Source organism: Stigmatopora argus, chromosome 1, assembly GCF_051989625.1.
Source record: "Stigmatopora argus isolate UIUO_Sarg chromosome 1, RoL_Sarg_1.0, whole genome shotgun sequence".
In the NCBI taxonomy this organism is placed as follows: Eukaryota; Metazoa; Chordata; class Actinopteri; order Syngnathiformes; family Syngnathidae; genus Stigmatopora; species Stigmatopora argus.
In genome coordinates this window covers 2,557,176-2,576,840 of record NC_135387.1, presented here as the reverse complement: position 1 = coordinate 2,576,840, position 19,665 = coordinate 2,557,176, and the positions used below count along the sequence as shown (strand labels likewise).

Sequence of the window (19,665 nt, the reverse complement as noted above, 5' to 3'; positions counted from 1 at the left end):
ACCACCCTGCAGCAGTACACTGAAGCTTCAGGAACATGAAGAGAGACAGGTACTGCGGACTGTGAACACCAGGAAGGCTGCTGGCCTTGACGGAGTACCTGGGAAGGTGCTCAAAGCCTGTGCTGACCAGCTGACGGGTTTTCACAAAGATTTTCAATTGTTCCCTGCAACAACCCATCATCCCATCCTGCCTGAAATCTGCCACCATTATCCCTGTCCCTAAAAGGCCAACCATTGACAGCCTGAATGATTATAGGCCTGTTGCACTTACGCCTGTGATCATGAAGTGCTTTGAAAAGTTGGTCGCCCGCCACATCAGGGATATAATCCCTCCCTCAGTTGACCCTCACCAGTTTGCTTATAGAGCAGGGGTCACCAAACTACGGCCCGCGGGCCGGATGCGGCCCGCCGGCACATTTGGACCGGCCCTCTGAACAATAACCAGAGACTCTATCGGATTTTTTTCCTATTTGGCCTTGAAGACTGGGACATTTTAATCTTGTGTTTGGTTCATTGCACCCCTGCTGAGCCCACAAATCATCCCAGTGAAGCGGGGCTTTGCGGAGCCCTGGGACCATCGCGGACTATTCAAGCATATAAAAACTGCAACCTGTTTGAGAACGGAATAATGGCGAAAAAGTTAGGTAAGAGACAAATTGATTCGGAATGCAGGGTATTTAACCTGGATTGGACAAATGATTATTTTTTTATTCAATGCAAAGAAAAGGCTGTTTGTCTCATCTGTCAAGAGACGGTTGCGGTATTCAAAGAATAAAATCTTCGCCGACACTATGAATCCCGTCACAAAGACAAGTACAATAGCTTGCAAGGCCAAATACGAGCAGACAAACTTTCAAAGCGAAAAAGTGGACTACTATCTCAGCAAAATATATTTGTACGCCAAGCTCAGCTGAACCAGGCATCCGTTCGGGCCAGCTTTCGGGTTGCTAAACTGATAGCAAGCAGCGGTAAGCCTTTCACTGACGGAGAGTTTGTTAAGAAATGTATGGATGCTGTCGCGGAGGAGGTGTGTCCCGAGAAGAAAGATGCATTTAATGCCGTAAGTCTGTCGACGAATACAATGACCAAACGCGTTGAAGAAATCGGGAGTAATGTATATGCCCAGCTGCAGCAGAAGACGAAAGAATTTGACTTTTTTTCATTAGCACTGGATGAAAGCACGGACGTGCAAGACAGCGCAACTGCTCATTTTTATTCGTGGAGTTAGCGCAAACTTTGAGATATGCGAGGATCTGGCAGCCCTCCAAAGTCTCAAAGGGACTACAACGGGAGAGGATATTTTTGACAAAGTGTGCCAAACCATGGAGAAGTTGGACCTGGACTGGTCAAAGCTAGCTAGCATCACGACTGACGGGGCTCCTAGCATGGTGGGCGAAACTCGCGGTCTAATGGGACGCATGAACCGGGAGTTGGAAAAAGGGTCTCACCGCCCCGCTACGAGTCCACTGCCTAATTCACCAGCAAGCACTGTGCTGCAAAGTGTTGACGTTAGAGAGATTCTGCTCTGACAACTGAGCTGAACTTTTATTTGTTAAGATTGTGCATGGCACAACAGAAAGTTCATGTTCCATGGCTTTTTTTTCTATGAAGAACCCAGAGAGTTATTTAGTTATTATTTATTTCATAAATAGTGTTACCGTATTTTCTCGAATTTAACGCGCACTCGAAAATAACACGCAGGTAATTTTGGGCCAAAAACATCTGGAAAAACGCAGTAATCGAATATAGTGCGCACCTAAAATTTCCCGTAGTCCTCCGGCATCCTTTGGGCAATTGACGTTCTCTTTCTTACAGATAGGTCGTGCCGTTGCATAAACTTATAGCACCAACATGCAGACGATTTGAAGCCGGAATCCTTGTTGTTTTTTTTCATGATTTTCAGGGCGAGGATACGCAGCTCGACTGTGTTGATGGCACATCCTGCAGCTCTTCTCTCAGCAATCGTTTTAAGAAGTTATTTCTCTAACTCTGGGAACATTGCTTTTCTTCCACGTCCTGATGCTTTTGCTGTTGCTTTTTCTTTCAATAATGAGTCTTTCTTCTTCCTCCAACCACGGATGTTAGCTTCACTAATATCGAATTTTCTTCCAGCTTCTCTGTTGCCCAATTCCTCTGCCACTTTGATGACTTTTCTTTTGAACGCTGCGGTATAACTTGCTCGTTTTGATGCCATGTTGCTTGTACAATGTCCAAAACTGAACTGAGAGAGGGTGAACTGAGACGAGTACGAGGCTAGAGGGGGGCAGTGGTGGTCTCGGCTTTCCGATTTTCGATCGGCTTTACGAGATGACGTAAAACCGAAAATTTATAATCGTACCGAGCGCGGCAGGCTCCGAAAATCAGCCAATCAGCGAGCTGGAATGCAATACAAAATGGACGCTTCCATTTTGCACTACTGACGGTAAGTTCATGGTGTTTTTATGCTGTTACAGGAAAAATATTGGCGTTGACCATTTGTCTCTATCGCCATTCTACTTTCCAGCTTATTAATGCAGGATTGTGATGTTTGTGAGGGTTGACGATCTTTAATATGCGTGTATTTTGAATTCAAAGTTGGAAATTGCACAATGTCCGTGCGTCAAAGTGAGTTTGACAATGCTTTTTTTGATCGAAAATTTGTAATTTATTTTAGTTATTGATTATAACACGCACCCCATCTATTGGAATTAATTATATAGCAAAAATCTGCGTGTTATAATAGAGAAAATACGGTATTTATTTCCTGTTTTTTCTGTGAATAACTCAGAGAGGGTCATTTAGTTATTATTTATTTCATTAATAGTGTTATTATTTGTTTCCTGACTTTTTTTCTGTAAAGAACCTGGAAAGGGTTATTTGGTTATGTGTGGCTTTCTGGAAAACAATAATTTTTTTAAGCTCCCCTACGATCGTCACACTTTTTCTGTTACAAACTGACACCGGCCCCCCATCAGAGAAGGGAAAGGTTATGTGGCCCTCACAGGAAAAAGTTTGGGGACCCCTGTACTATACTGTTCATCCCTCCTGTTGAGACATGGCTACTCCCATGGCTCAATTTGGCAATTACTTCAAACAATGACCGTGGGACGCATGGCTTGTTTGCATAGAGGGCGTTCTTGTGTTTAGTGGCTCCTTGTTTCTCATTGTAGTTTCTCTTTTTCTGGGGCGTGATTTTAACCCTTTGTAAGATGGTTTAGCCTCAATTGAAACGCTTTCACCTTTTTTTGCATATGGAGACAATAAAACCAATATAAAAGAGTTCCCTATGGTCTATGGCATTGCTCGCTGAGCAATAATCTTTTCAATCAATAATGGAGTGGTTGCTGTTTCGTTTTATTACGTCGAAAAGTTTATCACTCCTGGCTTCTTGGCAGCTCACCACCTTTGCTGTCCTATCAGCAATAATCATTCCCAAAGAAAATAAGTAATTAACGTATGAGATATGCGCGCCACACATCTACAAATTGACATTTGTTTTGGAAGTTCAATTTCCGCCGTTCGTCGCCCTAGTCAGTCAGCATGAGTGACTGCCATGCGAGTGGCTGTGATTAACTCTGTTTGCCAAATCTGTAAGTTTTAAGATAAAGTTCTCTTAATTTGTATGCCTTTAAAGCAATAGAAAGCAATGTCATTTGGTTGACATCAATTGTTCGATATTTGTGCAATCCGTAATATTCTAATAGTCATTAATAGGACTCTCGCCAAAGCATATTTCACCCGCTCATGACAAACCAGGGAAATAATGCTTATCCAAAGTCAATTATTTTATCTAAACCAGCCAGGTACAATTTACTTAATTATTTGGATGAATGCCATTTTTGCATGGTTATTTTCATGTTTGATACCATTAAGAACCCAATAATTCTTAAAACTTATGGTCTAATTCGCAAATCACCCCCATATTGCTAACCCATCCAAGGATAGCTAACATCACTGGCTGAGTTTCTATGGCAACCGACTCGTCTCACCCCCACCAAGGAGACAATGTTTACTTAACATAAGAGCCATTCTCTGTAGCTCCCTGTTACCTCAATTAAAACCTACAATAAGTAAATTAGATAAAATAACCTTCTACTAGGCATTTCCTAATGACAAATTTCAGTGTTTAATAAAGGACCCACAAATTGTAACCAATATGTCATAATATTATCAATTTTCTCTAACCAGCCCCTGTCTCTCTCTGTCTCAATCTCTCTCTCTGTCTCTCTCTCCATCTGTCACTCTCTTTCTCTCTCTGTCTCTATCACTCTCTTTCTCTCTCTCTCTCTGCCTCAATCTCTCTCTCTCTCTGCCTCAATCTCTCTCTCTTCGTCTCTGTCACTCTCTCTGCCTCAATCTGTCTGTCACTCTCTCTTTGTCACATCTTCAGCTGCTTTTCCCACACTTTCTTTTCTATGTACTTGCAATAATCTTTTCTTCATGCTTACAAAACTCTTTTCTATTCACTTTACCAAAAATCTTTTCTATTCACTTACTAAAATCTTTTCTATTCACTTACTAAAATCTTTTCTATTCACTTACTAAAATATTTTCTATTCCCTTACCAAAAATCTTTTCTTCAACGATTCCCCTTCTACGCTCATCAAACCCTCCACATCCTCAAATTGGGACATAAACCATGCCTCTCCACCCATCGCGGCAGACACAGGTGTGAAATACGAATTGTATTCTTATATTTACCCTTGCACACTTTTGCACTTTGATGTATTTTAGTCACTAGAATAGAATTTTATTGACACCTATTGGTTAAAACGTGCACTACACCTATTTTTGTACCCCACCCCTTCTATGTGACGTGTTCTACCTCTAATAAAAACGCTGTTGAAGCCGGAGTTGCGCGGGAGGAGTACTTTGAGGAGCGGGAGAGTAGACACATTCTCCAACTTCTGCATTGTTCCCTTCCCCCCCAGCCGACGCGGTTAAAATCTCATTCTTTCTGCCTCGGTGTGCTCTGTGTCCGATTTTGTTTAAGTGTTGGTCAGTAGCTCCAACAACAGGCAACTCCCCACACTACTCATCCGCACATACCCCACATTCGGTAACCCTCCGATCTCTATTCTGCAGTGTGGCAATACCCATCTCCCTTGTCGCTTTCCGACCCATATTTATCACTTACTTAATAGTTTAAACAACAATTCTATTCTAAATTTCCCGAAATTGATCTCAATACTTCGTGATTCATCCAATATCTCTGAACACACCAAGACCACAAGTCCCTGACTTTGTCTTAGTGGAGTCCCTGACTCTATTAACACACCAAGACTACAAGTCCCTGACTTATTCTTAGCGGAGTCCCTGACTTTGTCTTAGTGGAGTCCCTGACTCTATTAACACACCAGGACTACAAGTCCCTGACTTATTCTTAGCGGAGTCTCTGACTCTATTCTCTTAGCGGAGTCCCTGACTCTATTCTCTTAGCGGAGTCCCTGACTCTATTCTCTTAGCGGAGTCCCTGACTCTATTCTCTTAGCGGAGTCCCTGACTCCATTAACACACCAAGACTACAAGTCCGTGACTTATTCTTAGCGGAGTCCCTGACTCTATTAACACACCAAGACTACAAGTCTCTGACTTATTCATAGCGGAGTCCCTGACTCTATTCTCTTAGTGGAGTCCCTGACTCCATTAACATGCCAAGACAACAAGTCCCTGACTTTGTCTTAGCAGAGTCCCAGACTCTATTCTCTTAGCGGAGTCCCTGACTCCACACTACCGCAGTAACAATACTCAAATTATCACACTTCACGGAGACAGAAATCAAAGGGTGACCCTCACGATTTTCCCGTTCTGAACCTGCCCTGTTCCAGGGGTGGACCTGTCACCAGATCACTGGAGCGGCGAGAGAACGTCTGTCGGGTTGACCCTTTCAATGGAGGATGCTGTCGACAGTCTTTATTTTGCCCTTCATCGCGGTCCGTCGTCGCTCCGGCAATTGTTGGCTTGTTGGGTCCCGGGTTTTGGCACCAAAGTATGTTGGGTCTGTAAAACAGCTTCAGGAGCAGGCACAGAAAGAGTGAGACCAATTTAAAGGAAATAAGTTTATTACCAGACTGCATAATGGGGAGAGAGCACCAACAGTTGTGAATGACACAGCCTGTTGTCCTTGCAACTGTCTTCGAATGAACAGTGGGTGAGTCTTTAGATAGGAAAACAGGGTAAAGTTTCTATGACAACGACCAGACTTTGGGCAAAGTCTGATTAATCAGTGTCAAGTCTCTATGACAACGACCAAACTTTGGGCAAAGTCCGATTAATCAGTGTCACGTCTCTATGACAACGACCAAACTTTGGGCAAAGTCTGATTAATCAGTGTCAAGTCTCAATGACAATGACCAAACTTTGGGCAAAGTCTGATTAATCAGTGTCATGTCTCTATGACAACGACCAAACTTTGGGCAAAATCCGATTAATCAGTGTCAAGTCTCTATGACAACGACCAAACTTTGGGAAAAGTCTGATTAATCAGTGTCAAGTCTCTATGACAATGACCAGACTTTGGGCAAAGTGTGATTAATCAGTGTCAAGGCTCTATGACAACGATGTTTCTATACTTATAAAAACTGATACAATATGAACAAGCAATTGCAAAGCGACTTTGTCATCTTACCTTACAATCTTATCTTACACTACTACTACTACTACTACTTTTACATGGCTATTATGTTTGCATGGTTTTGTGCAAATTAAAAAAAAACATTTCGATGTGCTTTATTTCCCAATACATTTCCAAGGGTGCAAAAATGTTTGATCGGCACATCAGAAATTTTGTTAGGGGGAAAATTTATGTTCAAAGTATTTTGATTCATACATTGCCTTGATTCTAAAACAGTTTAATTTATCAAGAAAGAGATTTTAAACAGAAGATGACTAATTACCCACGACACAACACAAATATCATAATAAGGCATTGGCACGTTTAAGTTCTAAGACACAAGAAGTGTAAAGCACAAACGTAATAAATAGATTTCTGTTATTATTGCTAGTGATTTTGAAAACAGTGTTGTCACCATAGCATATTCGGTATGCTACCATCATTCATGATTTCCCCTGATTCTTTGAAATCAACGTATTTATTATCATCTACCCAAAGATAAGTGTTTTTTGTTTCATATAAAAAATCAGTCCAAGGCTGCAAAGAACTTAACACACACACACGCACACACACACATATATACACATTTATACATACACATACAAGGAGAAAGACGTGTAAACGCAGACAGAAAAAACAAAAAAAGCAGCTCAGATTGCATCTGCATGGACAAGATCCTCCAATATGGGGTGCTAACAGCCCTGCTCATGCTCATCCATGCTTATGCTGCTCTCCCGACTGCTGTCCTTTGAGGCATCTGGGGAGACTGAGGAGAGCAAAGGGTCCCCCCCCTGCACGGGTGATACGTTGTCTTCCATGAGGATGTCGTTGAGTTTGGAGGCCGGCCTCCTCTGAACGTATTGGCTGTCGGAGAAATCGTGGTGACCATTGTCTTGCTCCGCCGCACCGGAATTCTCCGGGGTACAGGCGTGATGATGTTGCTGGTGCGTGTGGGAGTGGAGTACGTACAGGTCCTGGCGACAATCCTCGAGAGGGGATTCCTGTTTGATCCTTCGAGCCACAAGGTCAGAGGAGCAGAGGGCCGATGACGTGATGGCCAAGCCATGAGCGCGGGCCTGCATTTCCAACTCCTGTGGACCATATAAACACACAAAGTTTCGCCCTTCTAAGTTGGGAGACTGGAGTTGAATGTCAAAATTTTGACTCTTTTATGAATATCTTCCAGTTATCTTCGTCTTAGATTAGTCTTACTTTTATCAAACGGAAAAGTAATATTTATCAAATTTGTATGACACAGCAAAGAAATATCACATTGCTCAATGTTCATCTAGCAAATACGATACATTTGGCCTCATGTGAGTCTGTCTACAATGGCGGGAATGGACTTACTTGGATGAAACATGGCACAGACCTATTGAACGAGAAAGACTTCATTTTATCAGCATTAGACGAGAGAACAATTGCTTATAGTATTCAGTCAATTTATTGCATTTTACTCTAATTATGAAGATTCTTTGGGAAGAAAAGTCCTCCACATATAATACCCCGATTTCTTTTTTTTTGATGATTCCACAACTGAGGTCCCTTACCGATTTTCACCGTTTCAACTTTTAAACATTCTGCACAATCATTCAACACAGGCTCGATTTTGCCCTTACTGTTAACGGTTGTGACCAAAGCGCAGTTTAACGAAAAAGATTGATTTTTTTTTCTTTGGATTGGCAAAAATAATTACCATATAAAATATTCATAAAATTAAGATGCACAAACAGTTTTTACCAAATGCCACAAGAAGAAAATGCAACACGTCTGAACGCAGCATTAAGGCCATTTAGTGCAGTGAGTGACATTTTCAAGACACACAAAGAAATACATAACCATTAACCACAATTATTCACGTGTCTCTGAAGAGAAGTGTTTTTATGCCAAGAATTGCTACAAGCAAGACAACCAACATAATGTGACCAATCAGGCGAGTTGTGAGTTTGAGTTTGATTTATTTAATAAGGGACAGCACATATTAAAGAACATATTTGTATTCATGTTAATGATCATCTACAGACGCTCCCCTACTTACGAACATTCGAGTTACGAACAACGGTACAGACGAACATGTCTGCAAATTGCATTTATGTCGAAAAATGTTCGTAAGTTCGATTTTGTATTGCGCGCCTTTTTCCGAGTAGTGCTTCTTTCCGCCGCTAATACCGACGCCTGGCGCTGTGAGAGCTCAGCTCACCCAGCATCTACCTTCTTCTGCCCACTTCGTTGCAGTGCGGAAGTGCGTGAACGTATCTCCAGTGCGCAAAGAACCTTTTTCATTTTTATCATTAAATATCTCGTGCATCCATTATTCAATATGGTTGGTGAAAAGCGAAAGGCTTCTATTGAGGTAGGTGAAAGGAAGAGGCAAGCCATTTCATTTGAAATGAGTGGCAATAATAACGAAGCTTGATGCGCATTGCACGGGAATACAACTAGAATCGTTCGACCGTCAGTACCATTTATAAACATAAAGATCGAGCAGCAGGACCCAAATATTGAACGTTGCACAAAGTTTGCAAAACAATTGAATGATGCCATACAGTGCTACCACATCATTTATGATGAAAAAAAGAAAACTGCAATCGTCATTAGATAGCTTCTTTCGGCCAGTTTCTAGTAAATCTCTCTCTCTCTCTCTAATGTATGTATACAGTACTGTATGTATTCTCTCCATTTTATTAAATGTTTTTTCAGTACAAACCAATGCGTGTTACTTATACAAGCCTTAAACATACAAATGCACTTATATAAACCTTCAATATACTTACATAGGCTTTAAACATAAATTATAATACAAAATATAGCACTGAGCAACTTACGAACAAATTCAACTTATGAACAATCGCTCGGAACCTAACTCGTTCGTAAGTAGGGGAGCGTCTGTATATGTAAATATGTAAGATTGTAGCCGAGGGCTAATTTCCATCTTTAGCCCCCTACGTAGGTTGAAGGATAATTAGATAGAGTTCTATACCATGTCTAAAAATCAGCAGATTGCAGAAAAATGATTTACCACCAACCACCCCAGTTCAATACGTCTAAAGCCGTTAAAGGAAACCAATGAGTAAGTTGTGAGAGTAACTAACTAATTGTTCAATGAGATAAAGGCATGAAAGAAAGTAAAACAAAAAGGATCATAGTGCTTCCTATACCTGTATCCTCAACATGAGATGTCGATTGGCATTTTCAAGCCTCCTCTGACAGTTCTCCAGCTCTTTGGACCTTTGTTGCTCACGTTGCAGTTTCCTGATGTAGTCCACGGATGCCTTGAGGATGGTGCCCTTGTTCCAACGCATATCCCTGAGAAACACAGCCAACCATAAACCGTGTGCTTTAGGCACTTAAACTCAATGGCTGCCATTGAAGCTGTCAGTGAATGATCGCTGCCAGGCCTCTCAGTCAAATTAAGTTGGATGTCTATCGCCGTCAATGACAGCCAATGAATATGATTCAGATGCTATTGAAATTTAGCCGAAAATATTGCTGATCTGGCGTGCAGCAAATTGATTCCTCCTGTTCAGACGATGTTCCTATGTAACCCGTACTTGTTTGACTCTGAAAAGTTGCAAGTTTTTTTTAAACAGCTTTGACGCTGAACATTACAGGATGATGTCTAAAATTAGAGAGATCCTGAGGGTCCAAGGCTCCTATTTATTTCCCTTAGAGATCAATTTGGTATATATATATATATATATATATATATATATATATATATATATATATATATATATATATATATATATATATATATATATATATATATATATTTATATATATATATATACATATATATATATATATATACATACACATATACATATGCATATGCACCTTTTTGCACCGGTGAATCGTAATATAACATAAAAAAATTAAATGAACTTGGATTACGATGCAGACACACTCAAAAATAAGTTTAATCTAATCTTACACTAAACTTAATTCTAATTTTGTTTTACATTTTTATACCTTCTCCTGGCCGGGTTGGCTGTTTGCCCGGCCTCCACCCTCACGTTCACTATCGAAGGGCTGTTTGCTGTTGTATTCCCTTCAAAATATTCCGAAAATGATGCAAACAAATGTCCTCACAATAGGATAACGCACGACCACTTGCCAACGAGAAGTAGTCTTGAATTAGCGATCGCTCCGCCAATGGGAGCTAACAGGCTAAGGGGGGGAAAAACCACTGAAAAAATGCAACGCTCCACTCAGTGCTCGCAGAGACATTACAAAGAGGGAGTTGCGACCAGAGATATTACACGAGGAGTTGCGGGGGAGAGAGTCAGTGCCCCTGATGTTCTTATGAGCAGCCAACGAGAAGTAATATATACTACTCGATCGAATTAGCGATCGCTCCGGCATTCGCGCTGAGTGACGGAAAAAAACACAGAAAAAATGCAACGCTCCGCCCAGTGCTCGTAGATATCTGTTATACACGAAAGAGATGCGGTAAAAAAGACAGTGCGCTAGAATGATAAACAGCCTCTCATGTCTTGGCCACCTGGCTTTCTCGTATCTCGAAATTTTTCTCGTATCTAGAGATAATTATTTGCTCGAAATTTTACTCGTATCTCGAAATGCTCGTATCTCGAAATGCTCGTATGTCGGGGTGCTCGTATGTCGAGGTATATATATATATATATATATATATACACAGTAGTACCTCGACATACGAGCACCCCGACATACGAGCATTTCGAGATACGAGTAAAATTTCGAGCAAATAATTATATAAATATATATATATATATATATATATATATATATATATATATATATATATATATATATATATATATATATATAATATATATATATATAATATATATAATATATATGTATACAGTGGTACCTCGTCATACGACCGCTCGTCATACAAAATTCTCGTCTTACGGCGGAAATTTCGATCGAATAATTCGCCCGTCATGCGATTAAAATTTCGTGATGCGACCAAGCCAGGTGGCCATGGCACTGTCTTTTTTGCATATCTTTCGTGTATAACAATATCTACGAGCACGGAACGATTAATTCAGACGAGTTTCTCCTACGACCAGGAAACGCACAACGCGCATGCGCGGGCAAAAAGAGGGCTTTCTGGGTAATGAAGTATACTCGTGCACACAACACCCATAGGCATTGGCAACCTTTCTCAGAATAAAACTTCATTACCCACAATCAATACGTGGGTAAGATCAACTATTGTATTTCCTGTTATTCTTTCTAAGGAAAGAAGCTCCCGCGATCGCTCTTTAAAGACTATTTCTCGTTGGCAAGTGGTCGTGCGTTATCCTATTGTGAGGACATTTGTGTGCATCATTTTGGGAATATTTTGAAGGCAATACAACAGCAAACAGTCCATCGATAGCGAACGTGAGGGTGGAGGCGTGGCAAACCGCCAACCCGGAAAACGAAGGTAACAAAAGATTACAACAAAATTAGAATTCAGTTTTGTGTAAAGTTACATTAAACGTATGTTTGAGTGTCTGTATATATTAATCCAAGTTAATTTAAATTAGTTTGTTCCGTTTACGAGTGCGTTGTCGTGGAAAAAAACGAACCCCACCACCCCAAACCTCTCTGTCTCCCGTCGGTGAAATCTGCCCAATTTTAGTTAGATTAAACACAATTTATTACTATTGTACTATTATGTGTTACTTTGTTAATAGATGGCGAATTAGAAGAAATAAAACATTTTTTCCAATCCAATATCCTGTTTTTGGTGTTTTTTCAGAGGGCTGGAAAGAATTAATTTGTTTTCCATTCATTTCAATGGAAAACGTCCGCTCGAGTTACGAGAATCTTGTCATACGATCTCAGTCTCGGAACGGATTACGATCGTATGTCGAGGTACCACTGTATATGTATATATATATAATATTATATATATATATATATATATATATATATATATATATATATATATATATATATATATATATATATATATATATATATATATATATATATATATATATATATATATATATATATATATATATATATATATATATATATATATATATATATATATATATATAAATTAACTGCACAATTAGTGCTTTTGCCACTAACTGGTAATATTATTATTGTGGGACCAGTCCAGCTCTGAAAACTTTTGTAGATAAAAGTAATAACTTACGGGTCATTTGATTTTGGAATTAAAGTTCCCAGTTCCTTAATTCGATCGTTGATGTTAAAACGCCGTCTTCTCTCAACTGCGAGAAAAATGTGGATTCTATTAAGCATACACCTCTTTGGATGTCTGCGTAAATCTGAACCAAAGAGCACCACTTACTCAAGTTATGGTTGTCCTTCTTCTGTCTCTCTTTTGCAAGAGCCCTTACTTCAGCTGCCGGGAAACAAAAGGTCAATACATTTCCAGATGAGATAGCACTAGCATTTACAAGTCACAATCACACATACCAACAGGAAACCCCTCAGGCCTCTGATAGTTGTCGAATTTGCCGCATGACCCAGATTTGTCCAACATTTGCATTACAGATGGTGATTGTGACGCTGAATGGCAGATAAAGTTGTTTTCAGAATCATGATGGACTGAAGATACACATACAATTGTTCTTATTTCCTCTCCATACATTTCTGTATAATACAATGCAATATTATTGTTTACCCGGGAAGTAGAACTCATGGTACCCGGACGTTTGGTCGGCGGACACTTGGTCCCCGGACGTTTGGTCGATGGGACGTTTGGTTGACGGACAGTTCGTCGAATGGACGTTTCGTCGAACGGACGTTTCGTCGAACGGACGTTTCGTCGAACGGACAGTTCGTCGAACGGACAGTTCGTCGAACGGACGTTTCGTCGAACGGACGTTTCGTCGAACGGACGTTTCGTCGAACGGACGTTTCGTCGAACGGACGTTTCGTCGAACGGACGGTTCGTCGAACGGACGTTTCGTCGAACGGACGTTTCGTCGAACGGACAGTTCGTCGAACGGACAGTTCGTCGAACGGACAGTTCGTCGAACGGACAGTTCGTCGAACGGACAGTTCGTCGAACGGACAGTTCGTCGAACGGACAGTTCGTCGAACGGACAGTTCGTCGAACGGACCGTTCGTCGAACGGACAGTTCGTCGAACGGACAGTTCGTCGAACGGACAGTTCGTCGAACGGACAGTTCGTCGAACGGACAGTTCGTCGAACGGACAGTTCGTCGAACGGACAGTTCGTCGAACGGACAGTTCGTCGAACGGACAGTTCGTCGAACGGACAGTTCGTCGAACGGACAGTTCGTCGAACGGACAGTTCGTCGAACGGACGTTTTGTCGAACGAACATTTGGTCGACGGATTCGCCGCCGGACATTTCGTCGAACGGACGTTTCGTCGCCGGATTCGCTCGCTCTCAAAATTATAATCATGAGAGAGAGAGAGTTTACTGTTGAGTGATCAACCAGGTAATCTCTCGCTCTCAAAATTATAATCATGAGAGAGAGAGTGAGATTTTAATTGTATTGACAATGTAAGAGCATTCATATCTAAATATCTAATATCAAAATTATCAATAAATTGCGTATAATCATGAGAAAGAGAGAGACAGAGAGTTTACTGTTGAAAGGGATCAACCAGGTAATCTCTCCCTCTCAAAATTATAATCATGAGAGAGTGAGTTTGTAATTGCATTGACAATGTAAGAGCATTAATATCTAAATATCTAATATCAAAATTATCAATAAGTTGTGTATTATTGGCGTGTGTGTACATGTTATTCGTCGCCGGATTCGCTCGCTCGCCCCGCCCCTGGATTCGCTTGTATTGGCGTGTGTACATGTTTTTCAAACTACGGCCCGCGGGCCATATACGGCCCGTTAGGCTTTTTAATCCGGTCCTCAATAATTGTGAGAGCGAGAGATTACCTGGTTGATCGCTTTTTTCCCCCGTTAGTCATTGTGAATGGCGAGGCGATCGCTAATACGAGAGTTATATATACTACTTCTCGTTGGCAAGTGGTCGTGCGTTATCCTATTGTGAGGGCATTTGTGTGCATCATTTTCAGAATATTTTGAAGGGATTACAAAAGCAAACAGCCCCTCGATAGGTTGCATTTGAAAGTCAGTGTGGAGGCGGGGCAAATAGAGCCAACACGGTAGAAAAAAGGTAAAAAAAGTAAAACTAAATTAGAATTAAGTTTAGTGTAAGGTTAGATGAAACTTATTTCTGCATCATATTCTAAGTTCATTTAAATTTGTTTATGTTGTTACGAGCGCGTTGCCGTGCAAAAAGTCTCCCCCCTCTCTACCTCCTCCGCGAAATCCGTCTAATCTTAGTCCTATTAAACAAATTTTTGTACAATTGAACCACAAGTTATTTGTTACTTTGTTAATAGATGGCGAATTAGAACAAATAAAAATGATTTTCCAACCCAATATCCTGCTTTTGGTGTTTTTTCAGAGGGTTGGAACAAATTAATTTGTTTTTAGTTCATTTCTAGGGGAAACGTTCGTTTGAGTTACGAGAAAATCGACATACGAGCTCAGTCCCGGAACGAATTAAGCTCGTATCTCGAGGTACCACTGTATATTGTCAAGCTCATATTATATAAAACAGCGGTCCCCAACCTTTTTCTCACCACCGGTAAAGCTCTTTCTATTTTCTCGCATACTGGCTAATGTGGAGGGCGACAACTTAAGAAAAAATTGTGTGGGGGTGGGGTCTGTGCACAAACGACACCCATGACAGGAAAAAAATAAGTCCCAAGCATAATAGCAATTATTTATGATTATCATAACAACTTTTCTAATTTCAAGTAGGAGGGTGAGATTGAAAACGTTAATATTTTTTACTCTGATACCGGTCCACGGACCTGGTTGGAGACCACTGATTCAGAAGACATATATATTATTCATTCATTTCCCATACCGCTTATCCCCAACATGATCACAGGGGCTGCTAGAGCAGGGGTGGCGAACACGTGGCTCTCCAGCCGCATGTGGCTCCTGACCAAAATGAATGCAGCTCTTAACTTCTTATCATCTTTTCTATATACTGTGGCTCTTTGTCTCGTTTCATATTTCGCTTTTTTTCTCTCTCTTAAAACACACTCAAATTCGTCAGGGCCCACTAAAAACAAATAATAAATTATAATACAAAAATAATTTGACAGATTGGTGCTTTTTTATGCTGCTTCTGACGTAAGAGACCACCAATTATCTCCACGGGTTGCGTCTAATGCTGGGAAATTAAACATTTTGTCAGATCACTGGGTGGTGCGGCTCTATGTCTCTACAGTTTAAAACTTTTGCTCTTGTTCGCATCCCTGTGCTAGAACATATCCCAGCCAACTGTGGGCAGCAGTCAGGGGAAACCCTGACTTGACTGAATTGAATTGAATGTGTTTATTGTCATTATACAAGTATAATGAGATTTAAGGGTTCACCATGAAGTGCACTCATAAATAATCAATACATACGTTATAAATAAATAAGTAGTAAATATAGATTAGTAAATATAAATAAGTAGTCAACATAGATAAGTAGTCAACATAGATAAGTAGTCAACATAAATAAGTAGTCAACATAGATAAGTAGTCAACAAAAATAAGTAGTCACATAAATAAGTAGACAGCCAATTTCAGGGCACACTTATACCAATTTAGAGTGTTCAACCAGTCTACCATGCATATTTTTGGGATGTGGGAGGAAACTGGTCTACCTTGAGAAACCCCAAGCAGGCCTGGGGAGAACATGCAAACTCCACACTGGAAGGTCGGAACCCACTGGGGATTGAACCCTCAATCTCACAACTGTGAGGCAGACATGCTAACCACTCCCCACTGCCCGTATATTAAAAAAAAAAAAAAAGTCCAGGAAAAAAGAAAATCTACATTTTAGCATTGTGTCTGTCATTTGTAACAGCCAACCACCTGTGTCCTGTTACCTGTTTTTCTAACTTAGCATGTTAGAACATAATAACGGTGTGACGTCTGCCTCATGTGAGAATTAGCCCTGGTCTCCCATCCTCTAGATAAGATGAAGCATTGCACAATTGTCCTAATCGACTGTATACTAGGCCCGGTGGGGCGAGTTAGCGCGTCGGCCTCACAGCTCTGGGGTCCTGCGTTCAAATCCAGGTCACGTGGGTCTGCGTTGGTTTCCTCCGAGTACTCCGGTTTCCTCCCACATTCCCCCAAAAAACATTCAGGGTAGGCAGATTGGACACTCTAAATTGCCCCTAGGTATGGTTGTGAGTGTGCATGGTTGTCCGTCTCCTTGTGCCCTGCGATCGGCTGGCCACCAATTCAGGGTGTCCCCCCCCCCCCCCCCCTCTGGCCCCGGAGACAGCACCCCCTGCGGCCCTAATGAGGATAAAGCGGTTCAGAAAATGAGATGAGGTGAAACTGTATACTATGCCTGGACGATAAATCGATAACAGTAATTATCGTCATATAATTTTTGTCAACAGAAATAATAAAAATGTTTGATAAAAATAAATCTAAGCTGTAATTACACCAACAAAAACACACAAAAATGGGGCCACTGATGCGGCGTGAACTCTAGTTCAGGAGACGCAAAGATGATGAGGAACAGCTAATCATTTGTCAGGGATTGTTAGGAGCGCCCCGTTTTGTCCCTCCTGGCCTGCCGTAGAAGGAGAGCAGCTGGACTCTGTTGATGACTTCCCGAGTTAGTATTTAAACACCAATTAGTTCTATTATTATTGTCGGATCGCTCCTGCAAGCTCCTGCACAATTCCCGAATTGTCCCTGGAAATCACTGCGTGGATTCAGTAGCCATGCAGCCACGCTACGTTTCTCCTCGATCCCTCTCGTTCTCCTGTTTCCTGTTTGGTATCGCTTTCGTTTTCACAAGTCCTCGTTGTGTTGTAAGATCCCTTCTGAGTTATTAAAGATGTTGCTTTGAAGCTAATACCTCGTCAGATCCTACTTCCCCGCGCCTGGGTCCGAATCCATTCCCGATCGTGCCACGACGACGCGGCGCGATCGTAACAGGGATAGTGGTAGAGCAGCGCACACAGATTATGAAAGTGAAAGCAGTACAGCCAAAATTAGCAATTGTGAGATGCTGGACAACACCAAGCCTATCCCCTAAAAGATCCAAGTGAGATCTCCCTGTCGTCTACTTTATCTGCATTTATGAATGCATGTGAAGCACACTGAGAGCTGCGAATCCAACAAACCACCCAGAGCTGCCACCCAGGAACGTGGCGCCCTACGTTTTTCATCCAGTCGGAGATATTCGCACTGCCCCACACCTCCGGCTACCCCCTGGATGAACTAATCCGCGTTCCAGTGACAGCTCTAGCGCTGCTGAGGGTAATCCTCAGGCGCCTGGGCCTAACAACAACAACAACAACAACCTCGGTAGCACTCTCACATCACATCGTCCCAATCCCTCAAGCCTGCAGTTATTGTTGAAGACATCAGTCCACATGACTCTTAATTCTCCCTCTAACGTGAAAACAGCTTGTATGAGAAGAGGTTATTGATTGGCTAAAATTGGGCAAGATGTCAATCAAGGGAAGCCAATAAGTGAAATTATGATAAGGTAGGGCGGCTTTTAATAGTCTGGCTCTTCTAAACACAGACTCTGAAGGCATTTCTCTCTTTTCTAAAAATGTCGCTTAAATACATCTGCACAAACAATAGCCTTATTGAAAACGTCCTAACCGATTTGACCTACTGTACAAGACAGCCTGTAATTCTTTTCTTACTTGATATAAAGGAATTCCCCCATTTCGTTCAAATTTTTGTTACAAAAAAGCGTTAAATTCATCCAATTTCATTTTATTTGAGATTGGCTGGCCACCGATTCAGGGTGCTCCCCGCCTCTGGCCCCGAGTCAGCTGGGATAGGCACCAGCACCCCTGCGACCCTAGTGACGATAAAGCGGTTCAGAAAATGAGATGAGAGATGAGATATTTTTTTTGTATTATTCAATTTACGTAGTTACTTTTATAATTGAATAACATGCAAAAGAATGTATTTACCCTTTCACAGAAGAGGGAAGTTTCAAATTTGAAAGACAAAAGCTGTGATGGTTATCATGATCATTATCAATATCGATTGATAAAGTTTTTTTTTTACCATGATAACATTTTTATCGCCCGGGCTTACCATATACTCTTTAAATCTATTACCTGAGTATTCCCTTTTGATGTTGGGCAAGTTGGCAGGACAGGAGTTGCTGATAGGAAGTCCTTGTTGTGACATAGCCTGATTTCCATATAGGTCCATGAGGTTGGCAGGCACTGGGATCTGGGGCACACAAAGAGAAAGATAAATGGGCAAGATGGCTGGTAGTTCATTTTATGTATCTCCTTTAAATATAACTTCCTAGTGTAGGCAGTTAGAAATTTACCGTGTTAGCCATTTGAAGTCCTGGATCCATCAGACCAAGGATATCATCACTGTAACTGGACTCCAGACTTATAATGTCGTCGATTACATCATCCATCTAAAGCAAAAGGATGCGATTCAAGTAAAAGTTCATGCATTCATTTGAAATGGACAGAAAAAGAGCAGGAACCTCTTTCTCGCAATTTGAGTTCAGGGTCAGTAAGGCCATAGGGCTGTTGGGGGCGCTGTTGTCCAGCCCTGGCGGCATACCCCCGTGGTCAGAGGACTGGTTGGGGCAGGTTGAGCTCAGTACCTGTGAGCTAAGCTTTCCGAGGTATTGTTTGACCTGCTGCTGCTGGGACCGCTGGATGTGGTACTTGGTCGGATTCTCCAGATAAGTCTGCACCTGTTGAACACCAAGAAACACCATATATGATTTTGAATGAAAGGTATACAAATTAAACTCACCTGGAAGACTCAGGATTGAGATAGTTTACATCAGGGGTGCTCAAACCTTTTTGCTTCAAAATCTACTTTTCAATTAGCCAACCTCCTGCGATTTACCTTGTTCCAGCAGCCAACCTCCAGGGGGGTTTCGACACAGAGGTTGGATGGAGGGCAGTTCAGATGGGTCTGATTGTTGACCTTAAATGAGGCCGGTGAGGCATGTAGTTCTTTCGATGTTTTTTACATATTCTGCCTCTTATGTAAAAAGACAACGATTGTTGCAGTGTGCTAGAGCCAACTTTGGGCAA

At 41.4% G+C, this 19,665-nt stretch overlaps 1 protein-coding gene across 9 annotated transcripts in view; it reads right to left on the bottom strand.

Annotated features, from left to right (window-relative positions):
• Nucleotides 1-6,531: 6,531 nt before the first annotated feature.
• Nucleotides 6,532-19,665, bottom strand: part of LOC144070738 (microphthalmia-associated transcription factor-like) — a 68,877-nt gene continuing 55,743 nt past the window's right edge. For all 9 annotated transcript variants that reach the window (XM_077595185.1, XM_077595187.1, XM_077595196.1 and 6 more), the window contains 8 exons: nt 19,101-19,316; nt 18,933-19,028; nt 18,712-18,829; nt 13,019-13,111; nt 12,891-12,944; nt 12,735-12,810; nt 9,751-9,898; nt 6,532-7,683 (listed from right to left, as the gene is read on the bottom strand). In XM_077595185.1, coding sequence (XP_077451311.1) covers nt 7,285-7,683; nt 9,751-9,898; nt 12,735-12,810; nt 12,891-12,944; nt 13,019-13,111; nt 18,712-18,829; nt 18,933-19,028; nt 19,101-19,316 — 1,200 coding nt within the window. In that variant the 3' untranslated portion in view covers nt 6,532-7,284. The remainder of the gene's footprint in view (nt 7,684-9,750; nt 9,899-12,734; nt 12,811-12,890; nt 12,945-13,018; nt 13,112-18,711; nt 18,830-18,932; nt 19,029-19,100; nt 19,317-19,665) is intronic.